General features: G+C 44.0%; 1 protein-coding gene across 10 annotated transcripts in view; it reads left to right on the top strand.

Annotated features, from left to right (window-relative positions):
• Positions 1–1,621: 1,621 nt before the first annotated feature.
• The window catches only part of FAR2 (fatty acyl-CoA reductase 2), a 219,332-nt gene continuing 207,496 nt past the window's right edge, over positions 1,622–13,457 (top strand). For 2 of the 10 annotated variants that reach the window (XM_074935950.1, XM_074935990.1), the window contains exons 1-2: positions 1,631–1,772; positions 6,782–6,881. Coding sequence is in view for 1 of the 10 variants with exons in the window: in XM_074935921.1 (XP_074792022.1) it covers positions 1,764–1,772 (9 nt within the window). In the remaining 9 variants the exon portion in view is untranslated. Of the gene's footprint in view, positions 1,773–2,144; positions 2,455–6,781; positions 6,882–13,457 lie in introns of those variants that run through there. The other 8 variants (XM_074935931.1, XM_074935957.1, XM_074935973.1 and 5 more) reach the window with 7 other exon arrangements.

Here is a 13,457-nt window from a genome sequence, read left to right as displayed (position 1 = left end):
ATACAATCATGAAATGCATAGACCAGTCAAAAAAAGTAAAATAACAGCACTTTGAAAGAATACAATTACAGAGAATATATCTGCACTGCAGGAAGTACCAACAAGTAACAACAATAATATAAGTATGTATTGGGGGCGAGGGTGAAAGAGCCAGAGCATGTGAGCTGGGGGAGTGGGTGAGAGACCCCGCGGTGCCCCTTTAAGAGAGCTGCACTCACCAGTCTGAAGGAACGCTCCTTCAGACACAGCAGCAGCTGCCAGCAGCTCCGTCCCACTCTTGGTGACCCCTGTTGTCCCCCCCCACCCGCTCTGTGGAGATGGAGTACATGGATGGGGGGGGGCAGGGGACACCCTGACATCAGTGCCCCTCCCCGCCGTACAGCGAACAGGAAGCTCCAAGCAGCAGCTGGCCAGGGGCAGCTCCAAGGCGGGGGGGGCGCAGGAGCTGTGGTGCTGCAGACGCCAGTAGAGGGAGGAGCACCCCTGCTCCAGAAACACCCTGTTTATAATGGCACCCTGGGCTTTTGCCCAGTTTGCCTGTGACTAAGGCTAGCGCTGCTAGTCTTTAAACAGAAGTGAAAACAGTGATGCCAACTCATGATTTTGCCATGAGTTGCACAATAATTATTGTTTTCCTTAAAGCCCCAGCTCCTGGAGTCAAGTGGATATGTGATGATTTCAGCCTGCATTCTTAAAGAAACATGAAATTTCTAACCCTCATGGCTGTGGAGAAAGCTTCAAAATGTGACCACAGTGCACCCTAAAGGCTCAAAAAGCAGACGGGAAATAAAAAGAACACCAAATCTATTATTTTTACGTAATCTCATGATTTTGGGTGAGCCTGATTAATGATTTTTTAACATTTGGGGTTTAACATTTTTCATGAAAATGACTTGAAAGTGTCAATTTCAGTCCTGTTTAAGGTCAGTTTGTAGTCTATTATTTGTAGTGAGGTTAAACCCTAGCACCCCAGGTAGGTGCCCTAGTACAATGTTTCCAAAAGTTTAACTATCTATTTCAAGCTTGATGAACCACAAAAGAGTGATCTTGATTTTTTTCTACAATTGTTTCAGTCCTTGTAGTCAAGAGTTAGTAACAGAGTCAGAATATACATTACAATTTTAAACCTAACCAATGTCCCTTAAGGGACTTGACACAAGATATCCTAAGGTGTTTGTATTAGAGCTGGGTGGGTCTAATATTTATTTATTTTTTTCTTTGTATAGGAATTAGATACAATGCTCCTGTCAGCTAATTTCTGTTATCTGTAAACCAAACAAACCAACCCCTAGAGTTTTCAGGTCCTCAGTAGCCCCTATAATCAAGGTTCAAGTCCCCCTTCCGAAAAATCTGAAATGGTGCCCCGGCCAGAAAGCCAAGCATTCAAGGCCTAATAGTCTTTTACATGGGCCAGTTCAGGATGAATTTAGAGCATGCTAAATTCCCATCCATCCCTGATGGTTTCCCTTCGCCTGGTGTGAGTACTAGAGCCCAGACGGCTCCCGTCCCTTTCTGTCAAGCTTGGCTGCTCCCCCCCCCCCCGCCTCCTTTTACTGAAAGCTGGAATGTAAGAGTAAGAAGTGAGATGATGATGATGATAATAATAATAATAAAAGAGGCAGGGAGGCGCTGCTCAGCCAGGAAGGCGAGGCAAGCGCAGCTGCAGCTCTAGCGCGCTCTTTCTCTCTCTCTCCTTGCTTCTGTCTTTGCTTCCCAAGTTCCAAGGCGATCCGAGAGCCAGGGAAGCCCGACAGAGGAGATCCATGCTCACGGTAGGGAAAGACATCGCAACTCCCTACCCCAAATATCCCTGCGCTTTCCTTGAAGCGCCACTGCCTAGTGGGGCTCCCTGCGGCAGGGCTCAGGGGCACACGGGAAGAGGTGGAGCGAGGCGCGTACAGACTGCAGGGACCCCGCTGCTTTGCATGAGGCGCGGCTGTGGGCGGGTGGGGGGCGCCCAGAGTTCATTCAGAGCCAGGGAGCGGAGCCGCTGCCGCTTTTGTTGTCTTCGGATCAACGGGAAGCAGCCCGGCGGCGGCGGCTGCAGCAGCAGCAAGCCGCCGCCGCCGCGCGTGTCCACTGCAGGTCGGCGCACCCTGATGCCAGCCCCGGGGCCAGAAACGGGAGCCGGGGCGGGGCGGCACGGGCGGGTCCGCAGCCTCTCCGCCTGCCTCTTCCCTTCGGGTAGGGGCGGGTGCGCGCGCAAAGGTTGCGCCCAGCACTCCCTACAAGAGGCAGAGCCAGGCAGGGCGCCTCTTCCCCGCCACCTCCTGTCTCAAAGCCGGATATATAGTATCAGCGGCTGGAGGAGGAGGAGGGAAGAGGTTTTGTGTGCCCCCCCTCAACCCCTCGCCTTGCCTAGAGTTGCTTGTGATCGGGGAGGTGCGGGAAGCGTTTTGGAGCCGGGAATTGATCGGAAACGGTAACGAAGGTAACAGCCCGCTGGAAAACGGGGTCAGTCCGGGTTTCAGCCCAGCAGAGATTTTTGCCTTTCGCCCCCCGCCGCGGGGAAAGCGAGGAGGACGGGAGTGAGAGAGCCTGGCTTGGGGTGGGGCTGCTTTGGGCAGCGGGGCGCGCCCGGGAGGGAAAGGAGCCGGGGCAACTCGGGTTGGGCTCAGTGTGGGAGCGAGGGCTGGGAGGACACAAACCGCAACCCAAGGACGCTGCTGACTTTCACAGTGGGTAAGTGTCGAGCTTTAGAGAGAGCGAGAGACACGCCCGGACTGGGGACTCGCGAGGGTGCTTCAAAGCCAATGGAAACGGGGGCTGTGCTGGTACCTGCCTCTCCATCGCACACGAGTCTGTCCTAGGCTGGCTAGTGATCATCTCCGGCCCCCGCACGTGTACTCGCTTGGGTTCCTCCTTGGGAGAGTGGAACATGAAGTGCAGACATATGAATGAGGACAGGAATGCCATGAGTGGATATTCACACTCCGTTTCACAAGATTTGCTCTGGGGAGGAATAGAGACTTTGTGGTGCAGTGAGGAGACCCAATGTGTGTGTGTGTGTGTTTTTTTTTTAAAGGTGCTTTTAAAATTGCAGGTTTCTTCCCCACCCCTTAATTTTTTTCTACCCATCAGTCAGTATAAAGAACGGCATATAACACGCAGCTTGGATGCAACTATTTAGATTTTTAATACATGGGAGGAAGTGTAATTATGATCCCCACAAGCACTACTTCTGCTCACATTTTATTGCAACTAAGGTAGTTCCAGGAAACAGCATAGGTTTTTCAATATGAAGACATATCCTTAATTTTAAATTGGGGTCCTAACTGTTCCTAAATCTGAGATGATCTTCAATTTTTCAGGAACAAGAGGCATCTCTTTGTGCTGTGTTTGTATAGCACTTTGAAGATGCATGCTGATAAACTAGTTTAAGTGCTAACTTTTTTTGTGTAGTAATAATGAATTTGCCTCTGTGTCTTTAAAGGATTTAGCTAGAGAAGAGGAGCCGGAAATGATCAGATACAGCTTTATCTTTGTAATAATACATTGTTTTATAATCCCAGAAATTTGGTGAGCAGATTAGGCACATAAATTGATAACTAAAACTGTAATTTTGTGACAGCTGTAAAGGCTTTCTGTATACCCCAAATTTCACCCCAGTTCTGACACTGAATTGGTGTTAAAACAAAAAGGAACTGAAGTATAAACAGATGCAAAAGGTATCAAAATTCATGAGTTTTTATGAGTTTTTCAATCAGAAATCACAAGTTATGATATTCCCTTTGCAGACTAGTCAGTTTACTGCATTTGTCTGCACTCTTGATTCCTCAGCTCCACCCAAGTGGCTGAGCACGTTATTATTGATGTTACAGGCACATATCATTGTGGCTCTTTTATCTGAAGCTGTAGTGTCTGAAATGTAGCTAGCAGCTAATATAGATTATGTTTGTTATTGCTAGAGGGGTAAAGCAATGTTCTTACTAAACAGGGAAATTGCTTCTCTGTGTGTGTGTCTATGTCTATATAATAGAGAGAGGACTCATGTATCATAGGGGTAATCATAGTGATTTCTTAGGTCAGGTTGCACTGAGATTTGCACTTAAAACTGGTCTAAATCCTCTCTCTAATATAATTTAGTGATTGAATTTAGTCTTGAAAGTTGACAATAACTCTCCAGTGTTGCATGTTGTATGTAATAAGTTTTAGTAAGATACTTACCAATTTTTGTAGTAGCAATGTTTGAAAATGCTCCCTTTTTGAAATTTTGCCGCGTTTTCTTTATATTTTCGGCCAGTGCGATGGGGGAATCCTTTAGTTAAACAACCATACTCCCCTCAAACTCCACACTTAACACTCCTGCATATTCAGATGATAGTTCAGCCAGGCATATTTTTTAAACACAGTGGCTAAAAAGTTTTAATGGACACTTAAAAAACAAAACAAAAAAACATTGCGTAGATAGAGTATGTGAGTCGGTCAAGGTGAATCTCTAGAGAGGCTGATAGGCTCGTAGAGAGGGCCAGGAGAGTTGTGGGTCTCTGACAACCAGGCCTTTAACTTGCATCTCTGCTACAGAGACCACTCTGCTGAAACCTCCTGTGATTTCTCAGAGGTCAGCCTTGGTCTGGCAGGCCTGTGGTAGCCCTTTGGGTTGGAACTCATCTGCAGGGCTTAATGACTATGAGGGAGGAAGACTATGTGTTGTGGGGAAAGAAGGGGTATGGATATGGGGGAATGAATAAGGTGCCATTGATGATGTGAGGTAGAGAGACAGAAGTGGTTACTGCAGAAGAGTTGGGGAGCAGGAGTGAGCAGCAGAGCTCTTCACTATCTCACTGGTCTCTAGATCTGCTGTAGAGCACAGTTCCCTGGTCGCAGCATGCAGTCTGGTCTCCCTAGTCACATGGACCTTCCACCTGCATTCCACATAGAAAATTATGTTCCCCCTTTATTTGTATATTTGCTTTAATGACCATTTATTTTCATCCATAAAAGGAAATGATCATGTAAATAAAGGGGAAAGATAATTTTCTATTTGGAATGGAAGTGAGGGAACCAGGCAACCAGCTGTGACTAAGGAGCTGGGCTCTGCGCGTGGGACTGGGAAGTGGTGGGAGTGGGATCAGAGACTCTGTCTCTGATTGATATCTGTTTGATACAATGCATTTTCAGTGCATATATTATTTGGCTATGTTGGACTTAGGGGAAACAGCAGGGAGATAGTTGAATATTCTGCATTCTGTTCACTGTGCTCTCTGCCTGAATTTGGATACACACATTTTTGATTAGCCAAAGAGTTTAAACATTTTAGGCACTGTGAATAAAATTGTCAACAGCACCAAAGTCACTTAGACTCAAGGGCTAGATCTACAAAGGGATTTATGCACTTCACTGCTACTTTACCCAATAGCCCAGTAGTTAGACACTCCCCCAGGATGTGGGACACCTGGGTTCAATTCCCTGCTCTGCCTGATATGGAGCAGGGACTGGAACTAGGGCAGGGATCAGTAGCCTTTGGCACCTGGCCCATCAGGGTAAAGCTGCTGGTGGGCCGGGCCAGTTGGTTTAACTGGAGCATCCGCAGGCACGGAGCCCCGCAGCTCCCACTGGCCGTGGTTCGCCGTTCCCAGCCAGTGGGAACTGCGGGGCTCTGTGACTGCGGAGGCTCCAGATAAACCGTCCCGGCCCGCCAGTGGCTTTACCCTGAGGGGCCGGGTGCTAAAAGTTGCCGACCCTGAACTAGGGTGACCAGAGGTCCCAGTTTTATAGGGATAGTCCTGATATTCAGGGCTTTGTCTTATATATAGCCACCTATTACTCCCCATACCTGTCCTGATTTTTCACACTTGCTATTTGATCACCTTCATTGGAACCCATGTGACTCCCCCTACCAGGCAATAGAGTCATTGGATCTCTCTCTGGTTACTTACTGCCAGTCTCGCTATGTCATGTAAATGATGGTATTACATTCTGGCTCTATGGATTTTTGACCCAGTTCAGAAAAATGCTAAGCATGTGCTTATCTACAATGGGACTTAAGCGCATGCTGAATCAGGGCCGTAGGAGTCTCACTGTAAGAACCAAGGTTTTGGCCCAGTGATGCCAGCCTTGCACTGGGTAGTATCTTATCCCATAAGAATGGAGGATCAGGGCCTTAGAAATTAGCTACACGATCATAGTGATGCTTTCACTCTGGCTTAGTCTGATCTCTCTTTGTGAGGGAACCTGAGCTGCTGTTTGGGCTACTGGGGCTCTGTCGCTGTGGACTCCGGCATAATTCCAACATGGCTTAATACACGGTAGCCACTTCAGGGCTAACTCTGGCCTTCAGACACATCTGGCACAGATTCATTTTCATTTTGCTATTACAGGCAGTATTTATAACAGAGGCATCTTCTGCCTTTTATTATATTACCCCTCCCCCAGTCTTTTTGTGTTTTGCCAAGCATGTAACTCCTCTTTTTTCTGACACCATCTGAGTTAGCATTTTATCCTGTTTCTACTTTTTTCAACAAATTCTTTTTCAAATTAGTGCTTCCAAATTGCTGATGACCCTTCAGAAATGATAATAGCTATTGGGTGATGCCTTTATACAGAACATGGTATCAAAAATCGTGTTTAACGGTGTCTCTGTACTGTAAATAGTGAACAATATGTAATTAGTCTTCAATTGAGTAATTATGGGTGTGCTGGGAATTATTTTCTTTAATCATTGACTAAGTTTGTTTTATTAAAACACTTGGACACTATTGAAGGCTTGGCAAGAATTTCTGTAATCTGACTACAAGTATGTTCAAACATAATATAATTCTGTCTCTCTCTTGTTCACAAGATTCAACTGTACATACAATCGCCCGAATATACATGCATAGAATCGGGAATGCAAGTGGTGAATAATCACAAAAGACTAGATTCTTCCATCCTTGATCACAGTGAGTAGCACCCTTACTCCTCCACAAGTTGTGCGATCATACCTCTCTCTTCTACTTGCCAGGAATCAAAGCGGAATAACTGGGCCCATAGGATGTGTAGTGTATTAGAGTCTTTTCCTGAATTGAACTTTATTTTTATTATGTATGCCTGATTCTGTCGTCCTTGTGTACACTGAGAAGTAATTTATTCCTCAAGAAGTCCGATTTGAAGTTAATGGGACAACTTGCAGTATAAAGTACTACTCAGTGTGTGCAAGGGTGGTACTTACAGTTAGGAACCTCATTCAACATAGCACTTCACCACGTGCTGAAGTCCCTCTGAAGTTAAGCAAGGGCTTAAGTGCTTTGCTGAAGCAAGGCTAAAATGTATAGAACCAGATTCTGATACCCTCAATTACATGAGGTAGTACCTTATGTCCAGTTCCTCAAAGGTATTTAGGTGCCTAACTTTCCATTGACTTAAAATATCTTTGAGGATCTGGGCCTTACTCCAGATTAGTCCTGTTGACTTCAGTAGGGCTATTTCAGGAATAAGGAACCAATCAACATGAGTAGGGGTATCAGAACCTGGCCAGTATTCAGACCCTGAAATAAAAGTGGCTTGATTTCCAGAGGTGTATGCCCACTTTTATTTAGGTGATTACTATCGACTTAGAAGCCTGTCTTTAAGCACCCAGGTTTGTAAGTAGGAGCCTCTTGTTTTCTGGTAACCCAAGCTCCACTATAATTCTTTAATAAACTTGTTATGCAATACAGCTTTATAATTTATAGTGTCTTTAATATCAAATGTATACCTCAGCACTTTTAGAGAGTTCATCATAGCTACCCACCCTGATGTATGAAGTATAAATAATAAAAATTAAATAAAAGAGAGAGATACATTTTTGGATTAAAAAATCATGAAACATTTTCTATCCATATTAGTGTAAAATGCCATCTGACACCAAAATTAAATTTGGGACCAGCTACATTGGCAGTGTCCTTTTGCTTTACCTGTCTTGACACAATTGCACGCCTTTCAGTAAAAGGAATGAAAGGTTCTTTACTTTCACTGTAGCATCTGTAAAAGAGTGCTGTAGCCTCTGCTGAAATACTGTTTGGTTAATTCCTACAATAGTCCTCCTTAGTGAATCCCAAGAGATTCCTATGTTATACCCAGACACTTGGGTCACTGTTTTTCCTTTCTCTGTTAGCAGAAGCACACCAACTGATAAAATGACGTGCTGCAGAGTTGAATATATTGGAGGGTTAATAATGGGATACAGAGCCTCGGTTGGTAGTAGCCAAAATTTGATTCCATTTAATGGCTTCTTGGTGGTATATGTGAAATGAGTTGGTCTCAGTTCTCCTAATGCACAGCTGCCCATATCACAAAATCCAGGGCTGTGGTTGATTTTTGACTGTAACTTCACTTTAGTGAAGAAGCCAAGGGCTGAATGACTACAGTGACAGCGTATGCCTATCCTCTTACTCTCTTGTATTTGTTTCTAGTTTAAAATATAGCATAGCTTATTATTAATAGGTTAGCCTTACTTACCAAGTAACATGGCAAGAAATACTTGTGGCACCTTAGAGACTAACTAATATGCTATGCATCCGATGAAGTGAGCTGTAGCTCACGAAAGCTCATGCTCAAATAAACTGGTTAGTCTCTAAGGTGCCACAAGTACTCCTTTTCTTTTTTCTTTTTACGAATACAGACTAACACGGCTGTTACTCTGAAACATGGCAAGAAATGGAAGCTTTAGCAGCCAGCTTTGTTTTAGTGACCTGGAGCCAGTCTAATATTATACTGTAATGAGCTGTTTCAGCTGTCTCTACTAATGCTACAAGATGACAATGAGGTGCAGATACATGGAGGTGGGTGCAGTATATTCAAATAGAAAAGACTGCACTTTTCACAGGTACGGTGAATGTTGGTATTACAGCAAACTGTTCTCCACAGACGCTGTAGTCACAAGTGTTGCTCCAGCATATTTGGTTCCAGTTATGTAATTCCCCATCTTCACACATTTCTTGGAAGTACCAGCAACCTCATGTCTCTTACAGAAAGCAGAGTATAGTTTCTAATTTTCTGTTGTCTTCTGGCATTCAGACAGTGGCAGAAGGGAGAAAATGAATCATCCTTTCCACCCGTTTTGGGATGGAACATCTGTAATTGTGCACCCTGAGCTCTGCTCCAAGCTACACTTGTAAATCTCAGGTCATTCTGTAGTGGAGGGTTTTGTTTCAATCTTCAGAAGCACCTCACTTGAAGCACTTCCACAGGTTTTGGCAAGCCTTTAAGAAACTACAACAGGACTAATATTTTTGTGGCTGACTTTTTTACTGCTTCCAAGTGCTGATTTGAAATGGAGGGCATCCTCCTCATCCTACAGGCTGACTTTCCTTGGGTCTTACAATACCTGGGTTGAAATCTTGCCTTGGTTGAAGTCATTGCAAAACTCCCATCGATTTCACAGTAGCCAGGATTTCACCCTGGACTTGTTCATACATCTGTGGAATCGCTGTTTTTAGCCACATAACTCAAGCACCAGTCAATGAGTTTCACAGGTCATGCATTGAATTGTTGGTTTTTGGATTAAAAAATCATGAAACATTTTGGCACTTTATAAGCCAGTCTCTGCTCAGCTACCTAATTTATCGTTATTGAACCATTATTGAATGTAATTGATGTGAAGTGCCCAAGTGCCTTGTTATCCAACACATTCATGAAATGATTGGGGGTGTGTTGATCTCCAGACAGTGAATGAGGCCGTCATCCTGGAATAATACTCTTTGTCTACCACAGGAAACCTGATGCCTCAATTGATTGTCTCTGTCCAAATTTCTAAACTGGAGGTGACAGAAGAATACCTTCGGTTTTCCTTTGTTGAGAACTGTTGCAACCTGACTGCTTTTACCTCCAGGCTTGTGGGCAGCAGAGAAATGGGATGTCTGCTTTTCTGGCAGATTCTGTGGTATTCACACACAACCACAGACACTGATAGCTCTGCAGTCTAGTGCTGGAGCCAATATATTCCCCTATGGACAAAACCACTTAATTACCAGCTTCAGTTATCTTTGGGAGAAATCTCTGATTTTGGCTCCTTTACTTGTCATTTCATGCCTTTTTCTGCATGCATTCTTCCTTTGTGGATTTGCTTGCACTTCTCTTTAGAATTCATCAGCTTGCCATCTTCAGGAAGAAATTAAAACAAGCCTCTAGTCTGGTCAGGGCTCTGGCATAAGATGGGACTGTCTACTGCAGGTCATCTGCTCTGATTGCCTTTTTCTATACTCGTTACTCTGCAGCAAATTTGTCTGAGGTGATTACCTTGCTTGGAACCTGTTGCATTCTGAGTACATCTTTGCTTTCATCTGGAATAAGCATGTGTTTGTTTTGGGTTTTTTTGTTTTTAAACCAGAGATACCAGGACATTTATGCTCTGTCCTGACAGACACCTTAGTCAAATTCTGCAGAGCCTGTCAACTCAGTGGCAAATATTTGGGGCCCCAAATTGCCACCATACCCAACTCAAGTTCTGGGGAATTTCTCCACATACTGTCAAATACCTGCTCGCTGACTGACACCTCCCCCCCCCCCCCAAATAAATAAATAAAATAAATACCTAAATGTCCTAGAGTTATTCCAGTTTTGGCCCTAAAGTCTCAGGTCATGATGAGGATCCTAGATGATCTGTTAACTTGATGGTGTGCATCACATATTGATACAGACAGTGGTCCCAATTTACTGCCTGTCATTTCTAGCATTTCATCCACTTCTTCCATCACCAGGCTGACAGAAGAGTTGAGAGGTTTAATTGCACTCATAAAGAAGGATTGACTTCTCCTCTGAGCCACAGGCTCATCCCTTCTATTTGGCGCTTCACTTACCCTTCTCTACTTCCATAAGTCTATGCATAGTACTAACATGCATTCTCTTGCCTCCTTTATGCTTGGAAGGGAATTTAACTGCCCCATTCTTAAGTTGCCTTGGCATGGGGCAGTTAAAGGGTATTATTCTTGTATGCATACATAATTGAATTCCCTAAAGTGTTAGTAAATTGCAGGGGCCAAGTTAGCATACTATACGGGGAGCAGAAACTGGCTTCAGAGTGGTCTGGGCCTTTGAAGGTCTGGCAGTGTTTCTACTGAGTGACCACAGCAGATGATACACAACTTGTATGTAAGGTTTCAGAGTAACAGCCGTGTTAGTCTGTATTCGCGAAAAGAAAAGGAGTACTTGTGGCACCTTAGAGACTAACCAATTTATTTGAGCATAAGCTTTCGTGAGCTACAGCATCCGATGAAGTGAGCTGTAGCTCACGAAAGCTTATGCTCAAATAAATTGGTTAGTCTCTAAGGTGCCACAAGTACTCCTTTTCTTTTTGCGAACTTGTATGCAAGTGATTCCTGATCTGCTGGCTACAGCACCATTCACTCTGTCAGCTGAAAGCTTGATGCTGAGGACACTTGGGTGAGTCCTTGCAGAACTCCCACAGCCACTGAAAGGCCCTGATTGGGCATCACTTGCTACTTCCAAACTTGTTACAGAGGACTTCATACACTCTTCTTGGGCTCAGACAAGATCAGCTCTATTTCAGGGCGATATGACAATGACACCTGAAAACCAGGACATTGGACTCTACCACGAGTAACAAAATTGTTTATCTTTGTGGTTGGTTTAAAATAATGTTTAGTGTGCCTTTAATTCTCAAGCAGTGCAAAGTTCATATGGACAAGATGTGAAAGTTTCAACAGCCACCTTTATTTTAGTAACTAGTAAACATTTAAATAGCAGCATATCTCAGTGGCCTTCTCTTTCCCAGTGCTATAGTTCCCCAGGTCAGGATTAAGGCACGTAGGCAGGTAAGACTCTCACTGTCTGTGCTGTACCATTTAAGTAGAATAAATAAAAAACTTTAGTCTCTAGGGTGTCATCTTAGTTATCCTTAAATTCACCTTTAAAATTATATTATAACACCACAAAAATATTCTGAAACACATCTTCCCAGCACTGATAATAGCCCAGTACTTATTTATGGAAGAATCCTAGCCTTTACATGGAACAATACCCACAGTTCTTTTAAAAACAAATATTCTGCTGTTCAATAACATTTAATTTCCATGGCAACTTATGCATCTTGTGCTGCTGAAAGCTGTGAGATACAGACCCCTTTCTGAAAGGAACCCACCTCACTGTTATCTTATCCAGTGTTCAAATATCCACAATATTTTAAAAGAAAAAAAAATCTTTAAATAAATGACTTGTCCAGGGTCAGCCTGGATTTCTGATTTGATTGTCAGCAAGAAAATGAGCCTGCAACTATTTTGTAGCCAAAATATTTTTTTTCTTTTTCATACATTTGTACTACGTGTAAGACTGGCTTGGATGTTTCTGGGGGCTATGGGACATACGGTATATTTCCTTTGGCTGAGTTGACTTGTTGGAGCTGGCCCTGAAGCCTACTAGTGTTCCTCATTTCAATGCAAGATTCTCCCAGACTTGCTATCTTGATGGATATACTCTGAGTGGAGGGGAGGCTGACCTTTGGCATTATGGATTCAGGGTTGTCAGTTCACTTGATGGGAATGCACTATGTGGCCATTGCCACTTCCCCTTGTGTGTGTTAGCAGTGACACAGCAGTGTTTGGATTTGTGGTAGTTGTGGGTTTTTTTTTTTTTTTTTTTTTTAAATTGTGTTATTGCTAAAGAGACGGGGCCACAATGGGTTCTACATGGCAGAGCCAATGTTCACTGGGACCTAGAGCAGTAAAGGGAGATTGCACAGTTTGAACCAATGTTGCAACAAAGGTAGTAGCTGGGTCTGAGAAGAGCGGGCTACCTGGCTGTTTCTCAGTGCTTGAAACCTTGCCTTGAGTTCAGGCAGGAGGAAGACTCCTAGATGTTGTGTGGTTTCCCTCAGTGGAAAAGCTGCTGATCTGATTTAACCAGTACTTAAAAATCCTGGCTGCATGGAGTATTCAGCATGGAAAAGCTACAGCTGAAAATAAAAACTCGCCTTCAGCATCATTTTGCCTGTAAATGCCACTGAACAGCAAGTAGGGTCCCAAAAAGGCACTTGGAGTTGAGTGTATGTGCAATTAAGCCATGGGCATGTTTCTTAAATGCAGAATGAGTATAACTGGCTAAGTGTCAGAAGAGGAGTTTGAGAAAAGTAGCAGCCTGGTGGGCAAATTTTCCTCCTCTTTTGCTCTTTGGTGCCATTTATGAGGAAACAGAGAGGAAAGGAGGTCATTCTTCACTTTCAGCCACAAGCCTGATCATCTCTCTCTTCCTCTTCTCAAATACCCTCACTGACCTCCTTTCTCTCTTCATATCCAGTTCAAGTTCCCTATCTTGACCTTAAAGGCTCTGCACAAATCCACCCTACATGCCCATCTCCTCCCACTCACTACATGCTACCCAAGCTTTTCCGACTGTGCTTACTGTTTCCTTCACCCATTCGGGTATTTTTGTGACAACTTTGCTGTCTGTCACACTACCAATTAATGTTTGCCCATGTCTCTTCTCCTCCCACTCACTTCTGAAAGTTAAGCTACTCTGCAAAGAAATCCCGCTATCAGGACTGC

This window comes from Natator depressus, chromosome 1, assembly GCF_965152275.1.
Source record: "Natator depressus isolate rNatDep1 chromosome 1, rNatDep2.hap1, whole genome shotgun sequence".
Lineage (NCBI taxonomy): Eukaryota > Metazoa > Chordata > Testudines > Cheloniidae > Natator > Natator depressus.
The sequence above is the reverse complement of the archived record's forward strand: the minus strand, read 5'-3'. Positions and strand labels throughout refer to the sequence as shown.